Source organism: Trachurus trachurus, assembly GCF_905171665.1.
Source record: "Trachurus trachurus genome assembly, chromosome: 7".
Classification (NCBI taxonomy): Eukaryota; Metazoa; Chordata; class Actinopteri; order Carangiformes; family Carangidae; genus Trachurus; species Trachurus trachurus.
Window position 1 is genome coordinate 19,117,084 of NC_139901.1, and position 22,845 is coordinate 19,139,928.

The following is a 22,845-nucleotide window of genomic DNA, read 5'->3' on the forward strand; positions in this document are numbered from 1 at the left end:
TCAATATTGAAAAACTAGCACATGGATCTGTGAGTCATGGGCAACGATGCATTTTATGAGGTCACAGTGACCTTGACATTTGACCCCTGACGGCCTACTGAGCTCATTCTTTTTTATCTTTGTGCCAGATGTAAAGATATTTGCTCTGGACATTTCTGATTAAATCACATTCACAAGAATATGAGGTTGGACCTCTGACCACCAAAATTTAATTAACTCATTCTTGCGTCATGTCGAATGTTTTGTGCCAATCCTAAAGGGATAGTTCAACATTTTGGCAAATTTGCCTATTGCCATAATCCCTATAGGAGTAGGTTCATGTTGTTTAGAGATCTGCGGGACAGAGACGCGAGCTGCTCAGCGAACACAATGGAGGTGAACGGTACAGGCGCCCTGTCCCTCATCAAACTCATCGAGTACACAATCCAATAACTCCAAAACGCTCGCGTGGACAAGTTGTGACCTGCACAGACATTCACTCAGAATATACTCAGAACTACTTGTGCTTTTGAAATCCCTCCCTTTTGGAGTTGTTGGATTCAAGGGCGTAACCGTGGTTTAGACATTGGGGGGGTCCAAATGAGATCCTTTCTGAAGCATTTCCCACAAATCTATGATATTAATATATGAAAATGAACAATTTTAGAACATAGTTTGAGGACCCTCTCTAAGTCTCTCTGCTGCCTGCAGTGTGACCAGACACCTGTACCAGATGAACAGTGACTAACCCTGAGAATCATTTTCTCACGGTTAAATTCATTCCCTACAGCATGTCTCTCCCTGCTGTCTGTGCTGCCTGCAGTGTCACCAGATATCATTATTATTCTAATTTGATCCATTAAATATTCAGCTTTTACTGCTAATGTTATTTACTTTAACACATCCAAGCCAATATAAAGTACCAGTTGAAATTTAACACGCACACAAACACAACACACACATGGCACGAGAGAGAGGGGGGCGGGCACCCACACGATGTCAGGAGTGTTCAGGATCCACTTTTAAAAGTTTTCCCCTACCAGAATCTATCCTAACTTTGGAGCATTATTCAGCCCGTTTTTCTGACTATCAAGCTATCACGACATGGTTGGTACCAACAGATGCCTGGTGTCTCCTGGTTTCCATGGTTGGATTGTGTATTCGATGAGTTTGATGAGGGCCAGGGGACCTGTAGCGTTCACCTCCATTGTGTTCGCTGAGCAGCTCGCGTCTCTGCCCCACGGATCTCAAAACAACACGCACAGATAATTAAAGGTAATGCACCTACCGTACTCCTATGACTATAGGGATTATGGCAATAGGCAAATTTGCCAAAAATGTTGAACTATCCCTTTAGGATTGGCACAAACATTCCACATGACGCAAGAATGAGTTGATTACATTTTGGTGGTCAGAGGTCCAACCTCATATTCTTGTATCTTTACATCTGGCACAAAGATTCGCTTGGGCTAAAGAATGAGCTCAGTAGGCCGTCAGGGGTCAAATGTCAAGGTCACTGTGACCTCATAAAATGCATCGTTGCCCATGACTCACAGATCCATGTGCTAGTTTTTCAATATTGATGTCTAATTAAGTAATATTTAAAAGAAAATGACAAAGTGGAGATGATTTACACCCAAAAGGTCAAAGGTCAACTTCACTGTGACATCATAATGTTAATCAGAATCACTTCTGGTCATTTTTCAGCGCTGTAACTCAGGAAGGAGGAGATTGTGACCACATTCCCTGCCTCTTCTCTGGTTTGCGGAGACACAGTAACTCTAGTTCATATTGTCTTCAGCTAATGTCACTGCTGAACCTTCTCCACTCATTTCTGACTCCTTGGATCAACAGAGCTCACTGAGTCTTGTGATCAACAATTGGCGGATATGCAAACTCCTGTAGCTGGCAGTTGAGGAGGAGACCTTGATAAAAGACTGCAACACATGCACATTTACTTATAGTACACATGTGCTATGATAAGTTTACAATTAAATTCTAAGTGACTGCACCTGCAATCAGTCCGAAGTGTGTAATTTAATTTGTATATCATTAATATGGGGTATTTTTAGAGTAAGGCCGTGCTGCTTCTTTGGCCCTCACGGTCTGTGACACTGGACATACCAACGGAAACTATTCCTATGCTAATGTAATCACCTCATGTTTTCAGCCTCGTCCAACCATATCTCATCTCCTCTCCTCTCCTCTCCTCTCCTCTCCTCTCCTCTCCTCTCCTCTCCTCTCCATGCACAACTGTAGCTGCTATTGTTCAGACCGAAATTTAGCTATAGTCACTGCTTTCATTCACACAAACATTGGCACATATTTTATCAGGCAAAATCCCCCCCACCCCCCCACCCTCCAGCCCACTTTTTGTCTGTGCCACCCCCCTCTCTTTATCTCTCTCTTGTTCTCTTTCACACACACATTTTTCCCACCCCTTCTACTAGCCGGCCCCCCTCGCGCCATCTCTCCTTCCCTCTCTCTCTGTGTTTGAAACTCTGCTGCCCGCTTGCTCCCACCAACTACAATCCCTTCCTGTCCCCCTCGCCATTTTTTATTCACTCTTTTCATCTACATGTCCCCCTCAATAGCAAAAACCTCGCTGTCTGCGTGCACGCACACAGAGAGAGAGTCCCCGGCCCGTCCTTTGTCTGCCTGCCTAATTTTCCAGCGGCAGTTTGGTTCCAGGGGATTAATGTGCGTATCCCCACGAAGTACGGGCTGAAAAAAAAGTGCAACAGGATTGCAATGAACTTGACTTTGATGTGTTGCACTTTTGAGAAAAGGGGTTTATGAACATAGTGCAGCTTTCCCTTTGTAAACTTTGAGTATAGAAATATAAATTCAAGCAAAAAGAATCAGGGTCCTCTGTTTGGTTTTCGGAATAGGATAAAAATCACATCCTTGGCAGCGGTGAAGCAAAGTTGTCATAATGAATTTGGCTGCACATTTCAGAAATGATCAGGCAGCTGCAGGTGTTCTCCCCATGTAGGAGCCTCACAGAAGCCTGGAGGGCAGGCAGAGTGCAGCACGTCAGATGTTCAGTTCTCATGTAATCCAGCACTGATAGAAGAATTAACAGACAATGATTCTGACATATGAATTCGACGCACGCTACGCTAGATACCGGGGTCAATTTGCTGCCGAAGCGAGATGGGACAGTTTCAGCTGTGGCTTTAGGTTTTGTTATCTTCAACTTTGGTTTACCACGTTTGCCCACATGGGCAGTTGCTTGGTCATTTGGCTGGTGTCAGGAAATTCCTCTCGGCATTCTTTCATTGAAAGGGGACATGCAGTTTGGGTGCGAGTGAGGGTTTGCTTTTGATGTGTATGTGTGTGTGTGTGTGTGTGTGTGTGTGTGTGTGTGTGTGTGTGTGTGTGTGTGTGTGTGTGTGTGTGTGTGTGTTTTTGTCTGTGTATAAAAGATAGAGAGAGTGTGAGATGAACAGAGAGAGAGAGAGGGGGGAAAAGAGTGAAACAGAAAGTTTGCTCAAGCCTGCCAGTGTGTGTCTGACATCTGTATCTGTGTGTGTGTCTATGTTTGTGTGTTTGGAAGGGAGACTGGGCGAGTGTGAGAGACAGTGATGGGGTTGAACGTGTTTGATGTGCTGTGATAACTCTGTCCGGTATGTGGCTTTCATGGGAACTCCTTGCCCTGGGGACATAGGCGAATAAGCTCCTGTTTAAAGGGCAACTTCCCTCTCTTTATCGCCTGTTGTTTTTCCCCCTTTATGTTCCCTACATCCTGTTAGCCTTAACCTTTTTTAGTCTCACTGTACACTATTGTCACACTGTACACTCTCAGTCCCCCATTTGCAAAATTATGGCCATGGTATATGAAGTTTTAGTTCAGTAGTCCATTCTCTGTGTCTCATTTAGGTTTGCTGTCATGCAAAAAATAGTATTTGATTAACAGTGGACATTTAATTCATGTATACCCCTCTTCTTTGGCTGAATATTCATAAGTATAATAAAGATAACAGTTTTGAATTCAGTCCGTGGACTTTTTAGCAGTTTGCTTGACACATCACCTTGAAGTCAGGGAAACTGTGATGGGTGTTTTTTCACAGTCTGCTGACTTGAATATGATTGACTGAGCAGCAGCCGCAGCCTTTTTGTTGAAGTATGGTTGGGCAACATGATATACATATACGTACAATATAACTGGAAACTTCACTATGGAGGATCTGTGCAAGCTGCCACCACTGTAACATGTGAGACAGGATGGGGGCCTCATAGTGGGGCTGCGTGTTGGGAGTACTGAATCTGCAGGGTTTGACGTACTGAACGGTGAGCTACCTTGATAGGTCAGGTACTTGATTAACTGGATTAGCTAAACACCCATTAGGTTATGTTATGTGTAAATGTTTTTTTGTTCCATTTTCCAGAAAATTGCCCCATTAGCAACACAATCTATTACTTTCACTATTCAAATTAGAGACAGTGATGTAATGAGTGATTTTATACTGACCACTCATATGTAATGATATTAATGTTAATGATAGTGGAATTAGTTGTGGTTGTGAGTGTGTTTTTGTGTGAGGCTTCCAGCTTAACCCTAATTACAGGTTGTCTCTTAGAGCATGTGTCTATGTCTCGGGAATGTTGCAGAACTGGAAATCTTTCTTGTTCCCCCGGGAGCTGCTTAGCAGTTGGTCCCTATCAGCCTATTGTGCCTTTAATTTGACTGACAGCCTGTAGCATTGCACATCAGACTCTTTCGCTTTGAGCCTGAAGAGACAACAGACTTGATGTGAGCGTTAATGACCACGTTATAAAAGAGATAATAGCTAGCTGTGAGCCTCCAGCAGAGCCCCTGGTGGTCAGGGTGGGCTTTGTTCATTAAAATTAAAGAAAAAAAAACCCCCAGACTTAATGCTGTGACTCCAACTGAGCCAGCCTGACAGGGGAGAGCACATTTAGGGGGTTGGTGGTGGTGGGAGGGGGCAAGGCTGACTGTCCTTAGGCGGTTCTTGTGGATGCCTTCTTAGGTGTAACCCTAGACAAGGGTGCCTAATAGCGGTGGCCCTTGACAGTGCCACGTGTTCATTTGTAAAGTAATATGTGTTGTAAACTAATATGCAAAGTGAGCTAATAGCCTGACCCCGGCTGCACTTTTTTACTTTCTGTTTACTGCACCATTACACTCCCAGGACTGCCACATTCCTTCAGTGTGGTTCTGTTGTGGGTATGCATTAGCACGTCCTCCTCCTGTCCGTCCAGATCTACATAGTAAGTTATACATGGTGACTTTGGATTTTTTTTTTTATTGCATCTGTAATTGGTGCCCCAGCTGTTTTTTTTTCTCATAGTGGCTTCAGAGTAACTTCAGGCTGACTGGTGAGAGATCATTGGCTGTCAGAAGGGGAGGGGTGATGTAATACTGTGGAAAAGATGGTGAGTGATAGAGGAGAAGTGAAGATAAACATGTCAAAAAATTTCCCAGTGGGGTCACACACACACACACACACACACACACACACACACACACACACACACACACACACACACACACACACACACTCAGGCATACACAATCCCAAACAGTGAATGAGTTCCAGTATTGCAGGGAGATTGCCGTGTCAGAGGAAACATGCTGTGTTGAGTTTCACCTTCTGCTGACAGAGGGTAGTACGGTGGGCCAATTTGAAACAGTGTCTTATTACCCTGCCTGAATGGTTGACTTGAATCATAATCATAGTTTTGTATATTTATGAGCCCTTTGTTGCAGATGTGTGGTAGTCAATCCGGTACAGTTCCAGGACAGTCCCTCTGTGTATGAATTATTTACACTCGACTGGCCCATAGCTCGCCATCCATATTTAATGGTTGGTATCGCATACTAACAGCAGCTTTCTGTGGACTAATGGAGCTGTTGAACACAACTTAAATCACAAGATACCAATTAATGCGCTATTGATTGTTACGAGAGGCATGTGTAATTGTTGACTAGGTCAGCTGGGCGTTCTAGGAAGTTTTAAATGTTTCTTGTCATAACACAGATGAAGCGTTTGTTTGGCAGATAAAGCAGATGAAAGGATTCCTCTCCCATGTGGCTTGTGAAATATTTCATACTGGTTGGGCCGACAGTTCTGAATGAATGTTTCTGCTTCCTAAAGTTTTACAAAATAGAAATGGAATTATTTGCACTAATAATGGAGATCGCCAGACTCTATTTACGTTTTTTTTTTTTTTTTTTAACTTTAATGTTTGCAGCATTTTGCAAGCTTACCTGCTAAAATATAATTGTTTATTTACTTCATAGAAACAAAGTCACACCGGGGTCTCCAACCTGTTTTTACTCTGAAAGCTACTTTGTCAAATTAATAGTCAACATCCCCTATTACTTCAGTCAAAGTAGCTCTCATGTCTACTCATATCTTACATTGGAGGTTACATTTGTTCACACATGTATCAAAAACCCAAACTGCTCAGACGGTGAGATTTAACAAGTCATCAAGTATCAATATACAAAATTCTCATTTTGTACCAAAAGACATCTGAAACTAACATCAGTGTCACCAGTGTTTCAGTCAGAATAGTAACACAAACCAGTGTTTTCAGTTGTCTGATTAAAAAAACAAACAACCAAACTCATTACTCATGTGAACTGATGTAAACTCTAAAGGCAACTGTGTTAATGCATCTACAGTGGTGAATAGAGCATCACCAGTGTTGTCTATATTCCTATTTATTATGTTGAAAGGAAAAGTTAGATTGTCCATTCTGGCATTATGAGTCACTCCTAAAAATGGCACCGCTCATTTGAAGCTTAGCTTTCCTCCATTTATGCCGACCCTGTCTGCACTCTCTCTTTTCACTTTCTTCTTTGTGTGACATTTCTCTGTTGCTCTTTATGTTTTTTTTCCAGAGGTCATTTGAACCTTGACAGCTGTTATAGCAGTATCTTGTTAAAGAGAAGATATTTTCATCCACACTTTACTGTTGTAGGTGGTGCCGTGCTGGTCTTGCTCAGTGGTTACAGTTTTAGGTCTGGTTTGGGTGTTTGTAGAAACCTGCCATCAAAGAAAACACAGAAATGATCAGAGAGTGCCAATTCAATAACAGTCACAGTAGGAATAGTGAGACCCTTGCTGATAAGTCCAGTGTATGACCTTGTGTTGAGCCAGTCACATGCTGTAGATCAAATGTATCAAAGAAAGCAAAGCAATAACTTCTTTAGAAGTGCTGTTATCAGGATTATCAATGTGAACATCAAAATTACCAGTTATAATAAAAGAGTTCAAATCTGGGGAAGTAATTGACATCAATACAGAAAATTCACTGATAGAATTTGGACAGTATTTTTATTTTAAGGTCTGTTGACTGGAGAAGAAATATCAAGTTTTTCATCACGGCACAAAGATGTTCAAAGGTGTTATACTCCCTAAGTGAGATCTGTTTACATTAATCTTTATATTATCTTATATACACCCCCACCTCTCCTCCCAGAAATTAAACATTTGAAGAGGAAGGTATTGGACATTTGCACTTCATCTCTTTTTGAACCATGTTTCAGTTAAACAACATTGACTCCACTGGTATGTACGGTAGAAATACATTTGATGTGTTTAAGGAACATTTAGTCCACTTGTAGTCTAATGTTCAGTGCACTGTTTCTGTGTCTCATCAAGACAGGAATTAACACTTGTGATGGAAAGCTGGAGCAGCTGAAAGTGGTGGCAGTGGTCAGTGAAATCCAAGAGGATGGAAAAATGGGAAAGGGAACCTGGAGAGGAGGCTGAATCCTCACAGGCCTCTGAGAGTTAGGGGACTGTAGCATCTTGTTTTGTCTTTGCTCTGATGTCTCTCATGATTAAGGCTCGCCTCAGGTGGGGGGCAGAGGTGGATGTCCTTTAGCGATTCTGCCATGTTACATTTTGCCGTCCCCCTGTTTCTACTCCTCTGGTTGTCTGGTGAACAGATGGATGAGGCAGGAGGAAAAATAGGTTGGAGATGAATAGTTCACCCCCTGACTTGTTGAGACAAAGTCTGTCTGCCATAAAAAGATGTCTGTGTTCGCATAAAAAGTTGACATTGTTAATAAACTGAACTGAATGCACGGTACATACAGTTGACAGCCACATGTTTAGTGCCAACAATCTTCTGAATCTCTCAGCTCCTCCTCTAACTAGTGGTAGACTAATGAACACCTCAAGCATTCATATTTACTGTAGAGAGTTCAAATTTTCAACGTGACAGAAATTCTCTCCTCTGACTGTCTGAATATTAATGGAAATATTTTGTTTGTGTCTTGCAGGGTTTACTTGAAGAGATTCTCACCGCTGTTTGAAAGGAAAACACTGCAGCTTTCCCAACAGACTTGATAAATCTCCCGCTTTAGAGTGCTAGTAAGAGCTGCAACAGTGAGAGTGATTTTTCCTTTTTTTCCCCTCTCTCTTTTTTAATTCATCCTGCACCTTAGTGGGATATGAAGAAAATGTAGGAAATGGTGATGAGGAAAGTGAGGAAAGAAACTATCCTCCAACAGCTGTGGTCTCACCCTCCTGTGCTACCTTAAAGAATCCAGAAGAGAAGGGAGAAAAAGTGGGAGAGGGTCACCAGTTTGACCAAGGAAGGACCTCAGTCATCGGCAGCACTCGGAGAACAGTCGGACAGACTAGAAGCAGTGAGTGGGTGACCACAGAAAGAGAGAGAGACGGAGACTGTCGGAGGAGCAAAGGTTCGGAGGAGGAGGAGGAGGTCTAGGAGGGGCGCGAAAGGCCGAGCCTCATGGCTACTGACCCGGGAGAGCCCACAGGCACCGAGGACTCCTCGGAGAAACCTGATGGACAGAGGGATGAGGACACAGAGCGGGAGGGCAGGGCCGACCAACAGAGGGAGAGGACACATAGCACCTCCTCAGACCTCTCCTCCCAGACTCCGGAGAGGAGAGCGACAGGAGGAGAGGATGGAGGAAGCCGGGGAGGGGGAGGAAGAGGAGGGGGAGGCGGAGGAGGAGGAGGAGGAGGAGGAGGAGGAGGAGGAGGAGGGGGAGAAGCCAGCCAGGAGGGCGAGGAGATCGCAGTCAAACCGATTTCGTTCTCCACGCCCTCCATACCAGCTGACGCCGGCCAGAAACGACTGAGGAGAGAGAAGCGCTTCTTCAGGAAGAGCGTGGAGATTTGCGAGCAGGACGATGACGTGGAGGTGCCCCCCGAGGCGCCGCACAGCGCCCCCCACCTGGAGCTGCGATCCACAGACTCCGTCTTCAGCAGCAGCAGCAGCGCTCAGCAGCAAGGAGCTACTTCATCCTGCGCTGCCCTGGGTCACGACCCGTCTTGTGCCAGTTCCAGCCAGGAGCCTGGCAAAGACGCTCCTTCCTCCACCCCCACCCACAGGGGGAAGGAGAGGGACCGGGAGCTGGAGGAGGAGGCGGAGATGAAGGCTGTAGCTACTTCCCCTGGAGGCAGGTTCCTCAAGTTTGATATTGAACTGGGCAGAGGAGCCTTCAAAACTGTGTATAAAGGACTGGATACCGAGACTTGGGTGGAGGTGGCTTGGTGTGAGCTGCAGGTAAGACAAAGTGTTTCCTTTTGTTTCACACCATTATCACACATCATAATAAACTCTGCATTAGCTGTAAAGATGAAATCATCCCAAAATAGGCAGCAAAGCAGTATCCAGAATGTGTACACCAGGTGAGAGGTAAATGAAAGTGCGATATGTCAACAGATAATATTTCCAATTAGTGTTCTTCTGAGACGTTTGGGCCCAGCATTGTGCTTTTGAAGTGAATTACATTAGATGTGTCCCAGGAGCCCTTCCTCCTGAAATCAGGAAATCTCAGCACGTTGTCTGTTTTCTTTTCATGCTGTGAGACTACAGCTCGGTGGAGACCAGGGTGAAAAGGAGGAGCATCGCTTGTAGCTGAGTGACAGCACAAAGTGAAAGCGAATAGGCTTTGCCTTTTCTAGGGCTGTTATGAATAATAGAATCATAGGCTGTCAGAGCGTCTTCTTGTTGTGATACTGTTTCTTATTAGAGACAACATCGCTGCATTGCCTTGAATTATAAGAATTCATTCATAGAACATAAGAACATAAGGAACTGATACTTTTTAGGTGTAGTGTTTGAAATCAGGCAGGGGTTCCTCATGGAGAAGACACATCTTGAGCGGTGCAGAAGTTGTATGTTTTCTGTGATTACTTTATAGAAATTACTTTTTAAAGAATTCAATAGTTTAGTTTAATTTAATACGTTTATTTGTATCAGGGACAATGTACAAAATACATTAGCGTTATTGTTCTAGCTGCTGCCTTAAACATGCGTCCGGGCATAGCCGAGGCTGCAGTAGGTTACATGCCACAGCCTACTCGTGCCCATCATGTAATCAAATGAGGTCTGACTCTGAAATGAAAATAGTCATGTGAAAGGGAAGCTCTGAATGAAAAGCATTTTGTGAACACAAAGGAACACTGCAGCAAATGTTGGTGTAACAATAGCAGACATTACTGCAACAAACTCTTTGACGTGCATTGACACTGGGAGGACAATAGTGAAACTTTTTTTTTATGTATACCAGAGCGCTGCATAGTGTAGCTGCTTGGATTCATTATGCTCAGATGTAATGAGAAACATTGTTAGACGGTGTGTGTGAATTCAACATGTGGTGGGAGACAGACTTGTGGAGGAGAGAAGAAATGCGTCCCTTTGACTCTTGGCCTCACAATAGAGAGCAGTGTTATGGTAAGCCATCTGATTTGACTGCTGGCTTTGTGTGAGAAAAGTCAGTCATGTGTTTGGTTTGGAGCTAATTCCAAAACAAGAGCCTTGACTAATCCTTGAGATCAGGCCCTGTCTGTTGGACTAACAAGCAGCAGGCATGCCCCCATCACCTTTTCTGGTGCTACTCCAACACCTAGTGAATCAGCTTCACATCAGCACTTAGGCTCTGCTGGTGGGGTACATCACACTAGCCACAGCTCCTGTTTAGTCCTATTCAAATACTTGATCCGTCCATTTTCGAAGAGATCTACTCAGCCTCCAAAGGTAGCCCCGCCCCCTTTCACCTTCAGTAATAGCGTTATCACTAATATGTTTGGCTACCAGACAGCATTCTTTTATGACACCATCAAGGGCACCGCACTGTATTTTGCTGTGCTGCAGGAGTGTGAGTGGATCAGTGCTGGTAAAAAAAAAAAAAAAAAATGGAAAATGAAAAGACAGTTGGTTTAAGCTGATTTGTGCACCCATATCAAATCTGTGATATCCTCCACAAAGGCTTTGGGTCAATTTAAATCTTACGGAGAGTAACTATTTTTACTGGCTGTAAAAAATAGTGTCGGTATTAATCATGAGGACATTTATGGCTACATCAGTCAGAGACTACACTTTGTATATTTTATTGTCTGAGTGGATTGTATATTATGAACAGATTGGAGGATAGCCTTTGGGAAAGTAAACAGACTTAGAATCAGACAAGAGCAAGGAGAAGGGGGAAAAAAGGCAGCGTTAGGAAGAAAAGGAAGAAACACAGGCGGTGATGGTGAAAGAAAGAGGGAGAGATAGAAAGGAAAGGGAGGTGGGGAGACGATGAGCCAAACACAGGATTATGATGGCATCCCTCCCAGAGAGCAGTTGTGGAGCTAATGCTAATGCTAAGTTACCACATGCAGGATGAACACCCACACACACACACACACACACAGGACACAGTGGTCTGGTGGTCACAAGCCTATAGATGGATCCAGTGCCACATTCAGCGCAACATTCTAGTCACTCAGGTCACATGATCACTACTTTAAAGCCCGCACACAGTTTCAAAGTAAAAAGAAATTAAAATGAACTATAGTGATCCTAATGATAATGGTCAATCTGCTGTTTAATACTGACTTGATGCAAGAAATCTTTGATAACACAGTTACAGTGTGGATGTGTCTAAGCTAAGGATGCTATTAAACAGTATTTTTGAATTTTGACTTCACTCATGCTTGTGTAACGCTGAAATTCAAACAGCAGTCATCTCTACTGATAAATATAGGCCCCATTAATCAAACATCAGGCACAGAAGACCGTGAACTATGGACGAGGCGAGCTGTGCATCATTTCCAATTTGAAGGAACTGGATGACACAGGATGATAAACGGCCCCGTACATGACTCGCCAAAACATTATTTGATGTTATTGATGCTATCTCCAGTATCCTGTCAGACTGCAACCAGGGAGCACCTACCTAGCTCCTTTCCTCCTGTGTCCACAATGAGAGGGAAGCCAGGGGATTAGCTGTCCAAATGCAGCTTGAAAGAGTGGGTAATTAAAGTTCACAGTGCGGACACCATCTCTCTTCTTTCCTCTGCCTTTCCCTGGGAATTCCACACCTAAAAGGGCACGGCTATATATCTCCCTTGCAAGTGTTTTGCCATCCGTCACCCTTAGTGCATGTATTTTCTGTGTGCCATATACCATGTATTGCATTTCTGTGTGCGAGCTGTTGCTCTCTGTCCGTCTGTGTCAACATATGCCACTGTATGTGTCTGCCCATCACCCTCTCTCTCTCTCTCTCTCTCTCTCTCTCTCTCTCTCTCTCTCTCTCTCTCTCTCTCTCTCTCTCTCTCTCTCTCTCTCTCTCTCTCTCTCTCTCTCTCTCTCACTCTCCCCTCTCCCTCCATCTCTCCCCCCATCACTTTTTGTCTGTGTGAGTGAGCATGCAGAGTGATCCAGGGAGTTAATTACAGTGGGTGCCTGTCAGGCTGGAACAAAAACCCTGCACAGACAGCATAACTCGGGCGGCAGAAACCAGACTGGTTCAACCCAGTCATCCCAGACTGGCCCAGCTCAGCTCAGCTTACCCCAGCTACACTCAACAGGACTACAAACACTAGAGAATGATTAACTACAGTCCTGATGGTTGCCATAATTATTACTGCATTAAATATTTAGTGATTTAGCATACAACATTACAGTGCCTTTCAGATTCATGACTGCTTATAGTTTTGCCCACTAATCACCACGTTATGTTTCTTGGTAAAAAAGACTCAGCACTTACTTCAACCTGAACTTTGATATTGCTAAGAGTTAAGGCTAACATTCGATGTCAGTTTTTTTTAGCACCTTTAAAAAGTTTAGACCTCTGGCTCACTTATATACCATTAAGGCCATTGGTTCAGTAGATGACATGATAATAAACCACTCACAAGATTGAGAGATGATTTTGGTCACAGTGAACTGTCTGTTTCATGTTAGAGATAATAGCTGTTTATAGCACCGTTTGGTTTGTCTCATTTGCTTACGTCCTTGTTACGTGCTTCATGCTATACTACTAGTAACCCATGAATTCTCTGATGTTTATTACATGAGTATTCAGTAGCTACATTATAATTATTGTTCAATATTGCTGAATTATTTTTGAGCACTTTTTTTTTCATGGGTTTTACCACACCCAACTTCATTGGGACCTGTGAGATTATGGGATAATGTTTTGCATGTTTGTGCAAGATGCTATTGCAGTGATAAATACTTTCCACAGATAAACAAACAAATAAGCATCTGCCAGACTGCTCTAAACCACTTCTGTGACAGTTCCTGTGATGGTAGATGCAGATCCAGGACCACATTTTACCCTGATGACATACACACACGCACACACGCACACACGCACACACGCGCGCACACACACACACGCACACACATTCATCACTGCCACAGCTGGTAACAACAGTGAAGGGAGGTGCTGGAGATTATTTCGATTGCTTAACATTCTGAAAAACCAGTTGGGTTAGGACATAAAAAGCAACGCCAGACTATTGATGGCTGGTTAAAATTAGTCAAGGCCAAATCAAGTGAATTTGGCCTCGACTAATTTTAGTACAGAATCAATTCCATCTGGGTCTGAACTGACCGGACCCGGATGAAATTGATCCAACCGAACTGACCAGACGTATGTTCATCTAGGGCACTGACAGCTGGCTAGTGTCCCCCGGGCTGTATCCTCCCGCCGCAATGTTAGTTACCTAACCGGCAACAGAGATTCAATTGCTATTGAATGTCTGAGGCATTAACCACATAACCCTAGCATTAACTGTATAGCTTAAACAAAATTCAATACATGTCAAGCACTTGTGATTAAACAGTTTTGACATGTGAGCCAGTCCAATCAAGCCCTCCCATAAACCTGTGGAAGCCCCCTTTTAGGTGACCACTTGTCACTTAAAAAGAAACTGGCTAGCGTATTCTATTGGCTATGGGGATCTATAAAGGTTAGTGAACTTGGCCCACTGGCCTGGGGTTCTAATCCAACGTGCAAGCTAGCCCTTTTCCAGCAATCTATCTTGTTAGTCTGAGCTGTTGTAGCTTACAGTAATCTAATCCGAACCACCCGCCACCTCGGATTTTCAAGCACTGACATGCTTACTCACACTGCAGGGCAATACACACTAAATATCCACAAATATTCACCTACAGCAAGAATAACATTCCCCTATTTGCCCTTAAAGCCACCCTGTTTATCCCACAGTTAGCTGAGGCACGCTCCTCCTTCAGATAAAAATGTAACCATGGATGCCAGTTCATCTCGTGTTGATTTTGTGATATCTCATACTCAATGTGCTGTTTGCCAAAATAGATGTTTTAGGCCCGGCATGCTTTGGCATTTATGACCCCGGCGGCAAACCTCTTACGTCTACCAAATGTGCCTCGTGAGCCATATACTGTCCATTTCCCCCAGTGTTTTATGAGACTACTTAACCTGCCGCCTGACCTTCTGCTCTACCAGATGTCTGATCCAAAAAAATCTCACAGTGCACATGCACAACATGGTCTTAAGTGTTACTCTGTTTACCAGGCTACAGTGGACCTCCCTGGGAGGCACCATGCAACAGCAGCATTGCATAGCCAAACTAACCATGCAGGCGTGGACAAAATAATAGAAACTATGGTGAATATGATGTAATCAATTACAGTTACCCTCCATTAATTAATACATTTGTGAAACCTTTAAATGGTTGCTTTTATTGGTGCAATAACATCGGAAACAACATGAAAGACAGTATACAAAGCACAGGGATACAAATTATGGTAATGAGACAGAGTTTTTGGTGAAATGTTATAAGAAGAAAAATAATAACTAAAATACTGTTAGTTCTACAATGACGGTCAGACCTAAGAAAGAAAACAAAAACAAAACTGTAAAATGAAACAAATGAAAAAACAGTCTGCAGTTAGGATGTAGTTAACATATGCACATATGTAATTTACCACACAGTGATATCCGAAGAGATTCCAACCCACACACACACGATTCTAATTATCACAAATACTAGAGGTGGTTGCTTGGATATGTTCATGGTTATGAATATATATGCAAGGAAATTGTGGCAACTTCCAATTTATGCAGTAAACTATGGTTTGGGGATCAGGGACAGTGCTGTGCAGTGATCATACAGTACAGGTGCTGTAGTGACTGTCAAAGTGGTGGTTGCTGCTGCTGCTGCACCCAACCGGTTGTTGTGGAACAGCAGTCACCATCACAGAGCTTAGTGGCGGTGAGATGGAGGGCCAGACAGGGGACCAGGAAAGAGAGGCACACCACCAGTCACTCATGGGGTGACTCCCATTGGCAGTGGAGGTTAACGAGGAGTCTTCCTGTTGAATATTCGTTTGCTTAATTAATACACATTTTTTGAAAAGTTGTTCTTGTTTCAAGATATTCTTTAGAGCTGCTCCTGTTGCTCTCTCTGTAGTGGTCTGAGTAGCATCTTCTTTTATTTGCAAGTTCATTTGTTTTCATTGACTTAAGTTACTTTTTTTTTTCTTCTTATTGACTTGGTTATTCTATTTGTTGAATTCCCCTTTTGTTATATTTGGTTCCTCACCTGAGAGTGAGGGAGAACACGTCTTGTCCCAGCCCTGACCATACAAACTGGGGGCCATACAGCCACACCACCAGGAGGACATCCCCATGACAACAGCAGTAAACCTCCCCCAAACCGTCCCGCACCTTGAACCGCTATGAATTAGTAGAACAGTTTTCCCTGGATAAACGCTGCACAAACACTGCTACAGACATAAAGATTTAATAGTGTAGAGATGAGAGGTTGTGGAGAACTAATTTATACCTACATACACATACACATACACACAAGTACAGACACAAATGCACACTGATAATAAACCAGGAGAATGTGAATGGAGGAGCGAACATCAAGACATTAGTAATGGGATAGGAAAAAAACAAACATTTAATTAAATAGTGTAAGATAAGAATGGTAGCCAGTGTCCAGTGTTCAAATAATAATGTGGATCTAATAAACAAGTAAATGTATGAGGTTTATGGGTGGGTAATAAGAGGCCAGCATGCCTGTGTTTTCCTAGACGTGCTCACATACTGACACACATGTACACAATGTATGCACAATACATACATACCTAACACATACACACATACATAGACAATGCACACATATTCAGAGATATGCACATAGGTTATTTGTTGACATTCTATCACAGGGACTTAAGGGATTTTGCAAAGTGATCCTGGTAGTTTGTTCATCATCTGCAGCCAAAATAAGAAAATAAATCAATGTAATGCAGTCTGATCCGCACCTCACACTACAGCGGCTTCAAATATTGCTATAGAGTTGAATCAACATCTCACTGACACAATCTCTGCAAAATCTAAGCGTCATCTCTTTGGATTTGCATCACATTTCCTATTGCTGTTAGTTTTAGAATAAGAAAAAGTTGAAATCACAAGGCAATGGATCTTTGTCTTTGACATGGCTCACATGGTAGTGAAAATATACACATTAGTTAGACACAGAGGCTGAACAGGAAGTGGCTAAGTGCAAATTTGTGCATGTGCATGTGAGCTCAAAGCACGTCACTGGTTGTTTTTAATTTTGAAGGCAATTGTCCACCTTGTCTGCGACAAAGTAAGAGCCAAGTGCATGTAGAGCTGTTGTGTTCTGTGTACTGTCTAGACATTCATCAGGGTAGCTACAGCATGTCCTAAGAGTGAGACAATTCAGCCAACTCATTAATACACAGATTTATCAGATCTGAGAATAGTTATTATTTTGTATTCCTTATTGATATGACTTTGACCTTAAAACCTTGTGAGTTTACTTGTTTAGGTTGCAGAAATGGAGAACGTTGTTGCTGAATTAGAGGAAGACAGACCAGGGCAGTCACAACAGGGCTTTGTCATTGTCTCACTTTCTGTTTATTTGTTTCTGTGTTGCTTCATAATTTCCCTTTTTCTCCTGTGGCGTCTGTATCCTCTTTTGTTTTGTCAGATCCATGTTTGTTTTTACTGCGGTACCAAGGTTGTGCTGATGTGCTGTAGCACACAGCTCCAGGTTCTGAGAGTATTACACAGGTCAGTGTGACTAGGGCCTTTTTAACTGCAGTAGAGGTTTGGATTGGGTGTGTTTTGCAGTCTTGGTAATGGAGAAAGGGCCAAGGCTTATCAATGACACACTTATGCTGCTCTTATCTGGTTGTCCAGTTGTTTTTGTTGTTGTTGCACCTCGATTTGGGTGGATATGGGTGTGTATGTGCATTTGTGGTGGTGGATATGCAGTGCAGAGTAGGTTTGTGTGAGTTTGTCTAGACACAATTCCACTCACTGAACTCTTTGTGACCTTTTTGCTGACCCTAAGGCTGTCTGATACCACACTCTGGGGGAGACACAATAGACGCTGAGGAGGCATCAGACAGGGACACACAGGCAGCACTCTGTCTCACACCGAGCCAGACAGTGATGCAGAGTGATGTCCTGACTGTGGAGAGAGGAAGAGGACAGGGGCACCCAAACAGAGAGAGTACTCCCCAACAAAACGAGCACACCAGAAAGGCTTAGCATGGCCAGATACACCTGCACACTTAGGTACGCTATTTCCCAGGAATGCATACGTTATATTATAACAGGTCATCATATGCCAGTAGCAGTGTGACCGATCTAGTCTGTGTGAAGTACCAAAAGTACGAGGGTTGGCACTGACTGGCCATCTTATTCTTAGCCATAATAGTGCATTGAGGAGCAGCCTTCTTGTTGACGCTACTTCCCTTTTGGGGGAGGAGAGATTGTCTCCAGCAGTACTTCCAGAAAAGGACACTGAACCAGCACAGACATGGAGTTGAAGATCTCTGAGGAGATGAAACACAGACACAAAGAGGGAGAGAAGCAGAGGCACTGAAAGAAGAGCGCAGGCTAGAAAAATAGACAGATAATAATAAATATAGTACGCGGTGCATGCGGTGACAGAGAAACTGCATACATGAATATCTGTTTATTTGCTTCCAGACATCTGCAGTACACTGCCTCCCTTTGGGGGGCTTTGTGTAAAGCAAAAAAAGCTCAACATCAATGGAATCGATCAATGGAAAGCCAGTGTTATGACGACTTCTATTTATAGTGGGGTCTGTTTGTGACACGTCTATGGCTGCCATCCGACTCCCTCGCAGATGTTTAGTCAGACACGCTGTTTTGTTTTTTTCTTTCCTTATATTTCGCTCTCACATCGATGGTTGGCAGTTATTATTATTATTAAATGCAAAGCTAGGAGAATGAACTCTGTGTGTGTTTTCTTTTTAAACTTCTCAGATAATTCCCCCAAATAGCAGGTCACATGGTCAACAGAGGTCAAAAGACCACAGACCTGAAAAGCTTTGTTCGTTGTAGACATGGCAATAGAAGACGTAAACAGTTGCTTGTGACAAGTCTAAAAATATACACTGACTTAGTGGCGCCAGCCAAGAGGTAAAAGCCTTTGATTATCAGCATTGTTTTTGATTATTTAATAACATGTCATGATCCTTATCAGTCTCATATTCATAAATTCTCTTGCCCATTGACTTTGTAATTTTTGTCTGCACATATATATACATATAAGTATAAGTTATTGATGAAGCACCATGGGAGTAAGACATAAGACTGAAAAATAGACCAGAAATTTAAGACACATTAAGACATGCATAAAAAAAAAAAAAAAACAGAGGGTGGATACCTTCCCTGTATAACCTTCATGAGTCTTAGGTTTTATAAATAACCTATGCACCAGTGCTTAACAGAGGGATTATTGAATGACTGTGTCTGCCATTGGGATGCTGCTTGTGCCAGTGAATTGGATTTCTGCCGTGTCCAGTGGTGTCCTGTCCGCCATAGTGGGAATGTGTGGCAGATGCAGTAGAAATGTGTTTTATAAAGCTAAAGCTTGGGTGTTGTCTCAGCAGTGCTGCAACTTTATGTTGCTATCACCATCTAGTGGCCAATGTTGTTAGTGCACAGTCATGTACAGTGTCAGGTAACCTCATGATGTTTTTTGGGCTCTGAGCAGACTCACGTGGCAGAGTTCCTGTACTGCTCATAGCAAATGTTGACATTCATGTGTAATTTAACTTGATGTGCACACCTGTCACCTCAGGACCGCAAGCTGACCAAGGCAGAGCAGCAACGCTTCAAGGAGGAGGCTGAGATGCTGAAGGGACTTCAGCACCCCAACATCGTCCGCTTCTATGATTCCTGGGAGTCTGTGCTCCGTGGCAAGAAGTGCATCGTACTGGTCACTGAACTCATGACTTCAGGAACACTCAAAACGTTAGACCAACCGCCTTATTTCTGTATTTCTTCACTCAATGGCTGCTCAGTTTTCTCCCAGACAAACAACAGAAAGAAAACATGGCCCAAAAATTCAGCAAACACAACTGCTGGTGGCTTTTTTTTTCATTTGAGTAGATTATATTTATCATTATGATTACAGCAACACACTTGTAATTCAATTTGATGGAGAATTACATTTTTCTGAATGTTAATTTTATTATTATCCAAGTGCAACGTCATAACCATTTATCATGACGCATAGAAAGTTATTAATAATGTTGTTTTGATCCTCTAGCTGTCCCGTGGCGTTCTCCTTGACTTTAACTTCATCTCTTGTCTCTACACAGTTACCTTAAGCGCTTTAAGGTGATGAAACCCAAAGTCCTGAGGAGCTGGTGTCGGCAAATTCTGAAGGGCCTTCACTTCCTTCACACCAGGACTCCTCCAATTGTCCACAGAGACCTCAAGTGTGACAACATCTTCATAACAGGTCCAACAGGATCAGTCAAGATAGGTGACCTCGGACTTGCCACGCTGATGCGAACCTCCTTTGCCAAGAGTGTCATAGGTAGGCTACATAAGAAGACCAACTGCTTTAGAGGATGGTGCCAGACATTTAGCAGATTCACTGACAAACTGAGTCAGGGCCTATAAATAAACTTTTCTGTGTATTCAGCACTGTTAGGATTTTTACAGAGGGCCTCAGTGGCCTGGGAGTATAGATTATTATTGATAAAGTCACTCTAAAATTCACGTGGGGTAGCACTTAACGTAAACAGAGACCACTGATGTGCAGTGCACAGTGAGTACCATCTAGCTCAATATATATAGTTTAACTCAGGAAGTAAGAACTGGTGCCAGGAAGAATCTTACGGGAGTTTAAATTGAATTTCAATTGTTTGATTCGCTTTGGGGCATTTTCGCCCTGTGTGGTCAATATCATGTGACAGTTAATATAGATTGATGAAATCTAAAAAGTAGGTTCTGATTGGTGATGACTGTGAATTGCTGTCTGGTTTCAACAGGAACACCGGAGTTCATGGCTCCAGAGATGTATGAGGAGCACTATGATGAGTCTGTGGATGTTTACGCCTTTGGGATGTGCATGCTGGAGATGGCTACTTCAGAATACCCCTACTCTGAGTGCCAAAATGCTGCTCAGATCTATCGCAAAGTCACAAGTGTGAGTGTCTCCGACTGCATTACTTTCATTTAAATTCAGCACATTCATGTGGAAGGCATGTGCAGACCTAAAGTTTATTTAAAGTCGGTCCATGCGTCCACAGTGAAACAAATATGGAAAGCAAATATGAAAATGGTATAATATAATTTCCCATTTCTCTCTCTTCAGGGTATAAAGCCGGCCAGCTTTGATAAAGTGAATGACCCAGAGATAAAAGAGATCATCGAAGGCTGCATTCGTCAGAACAAGAGCCAGAGGTAAGTCAGTTTTACTTTCGTGATATGACATGTTGCACCGTATCATGTGGAATTCCTGATCGCACAATTATAAAGCATTCTGGTGGTTAACTCTTTCACCCTCCACTGCTCCTTTTCTTGTCTTTCCCTCGGTAGACTGTCCATCAGAGACCTCCTGAACCATGCATTCTTTGGGGAAGACACGGGGGTCCGTGTTGAGCTGGCAGAGGAGGACACAGGGACCCAAGACTGTCTGGCTCTCCGGATTTGGGTTGAAGAGCCGAAGAAACTGAAGGGGAAGCACAAAGACAACGAGGCCATTGAGTTCAGCTATGACCTGGAGAATGATAGCGCTGAGGAGGTGGCTCTAGAGATGGTGAGACACAAGGAAAATCATGGCTAATGAATAGACGGGAGCCCATGGATGTCACAGGGTATAGGATAGGCTGGGAAAAGATTTTTAAGCTTAAAAGATTGAAGGAAAAGTCGGGTGAGAGAAATCCTCCAGCTCATTTATCAGCCATTTCAGAGTAGCTCTTTCTGACCTAAATTCCCACAGCCTAATTCTAGCCATCAATTAATTAAATCCCCCTCCCTCACCACAGGTAAAGTCAGGTTTCTTCCATGAGAGTGATGCCAAGGTGGTGGGAAAATCCATTCGGGACCGAGTAAATCTCATCAAAAAGTCACGGGAGCGTCGTCAGCAGCAACTCCTTCAGCAGCAACAGGGCTTTGAAGAAAGAAGAGACTCCACTCTCACTTCCTACACCTTTTCTCATCCATCATGCACATCGTTACTGGGGCCAGGGGCAGCGGGACAGACAGGAGGGGGGGGAGGAGGAGGAGGAGGACAGGAGTCTGAGGAGCTGCCTGAAGTGGACCAGCACGTCCGGCAGCAGCATATTTTCAGCGGGACCACCCTTCCTCTCCCAGGTAGAGTGTTCACCGTCATGACACGATCAGTACGGCAGGGATTTATTAGAAAGGTCCACTGTGAATTAACTAAATGTCAAGATACTCTAAAATGCTTCATGTACATGTATAAATACTTTATGTGTAGTTTGCATTTTTACATTTCGTCTCTTTGCTTCAACTGTGTTTTACTCAGAAGGTGAGAGCATCGGGTCTGCCAGCTGTGAATCCTATGCAAGTGGACAGAGCCAGGCGTATTCTCAGCAAGGGGAGTCGTACACCCACTCGCAGACGACTCTCCCTCCTACAGTATCTGTACGTCTTTATGTCATTTTTACCTCCTTCGTAAATGATACTAAAATTATTAATTAATTAATTAATTAATTAATTAATTATTCATTGTTTGACATCTTTGTTTTGATAAATCACGTGATCTCGGTCCACAGAGTGCTGGTGCATTGGCTCATCCTCAAATGCTCCCCACTGGTGAAAGTGGAAGTATTTCAAATGTGCCTCTCGGTCAGAGTGTCAGTATGTCCAGCATGTCGATCGGCCAAAGCGGAGGGGGACCTGTCGGTCAGACATTTCTTCAGCCCGGTTCCATTCAGGTTCCGCAGGTATCACCAAGTGTACCTCAACAATATTTTCAGGTGAAAGGGGTGATAATACTAACGTGTACTGAAATGAAACCGTATTTGCATCAGGTCTACAACATTTCAAACAACTATGGAAGTAAAGCTACGATCCCAACTACTCTGTCACATTTTGGATTCTTCTCCTTGCAATAACTATTTACCCAACCACAAATCATCCTCATAATCCTCTGAGATTGACTATCTGATCTGTGCACTGTGCAGGGTTTCCCCCAGCTGTGACGAATAAATAGCCTCTTGTCATTAGATATAGATTCTCACTGTATAAAATGCACTTCTGCTCACTTTTCTTTTAATATTTAAGTTAAGTTTTTCTACTTTGTGCTTAAAGGGATAGTT

General features: G+C 43.2%; 1 protein-coding gene across 1 annotated transcript in view; it reads left to right on the top strand.

The window, feature by feature from the left end:
• The window catches only part of wnk3 (WNK lysine deficient protein kinase 3), a 42,483-nt gene that overhangs the window by 2,699 nt on the left and 16,939 nt on the right, over positions 1-22,845 (top strand). The window contains exons 2-10 of the mRNA XM_083976363.1: positions 8,243-9,498; positions 19,347-19,519; positions 19,870-20,090; positions 20,548-20,705; positions 20,874-20,962; positions 21,098-21,317; positions 21,547-21,874; positions 22,050-22,168; positions 22,300-22,503. Coding sequence (XP_083832489.1) covers positions 8,716-9,498; positions 19,347-19,519; positions 19,870-20,090; positions 20,548-20,705; positions 20,874-20,962; positions 21,098-21,317; positions 21,547-21,874; positions 22,050-22,168; positions 22,300-22,503 — 2,295 coding nt within the window. The 5' untranslated portion in view covers positions 8,243-8,715. The remainder of the gene's footprint in view (positions 1-8,242; positions 9,499-19,346; positions 19,520-19,869; positions 20,091-20,547; positions 20,706-20,873; positions 20,963-21,097; positions 21,318-21,546; positions 21,875-22,049; positions 22,169-22,299; positions 22,504-22,845) is intronic.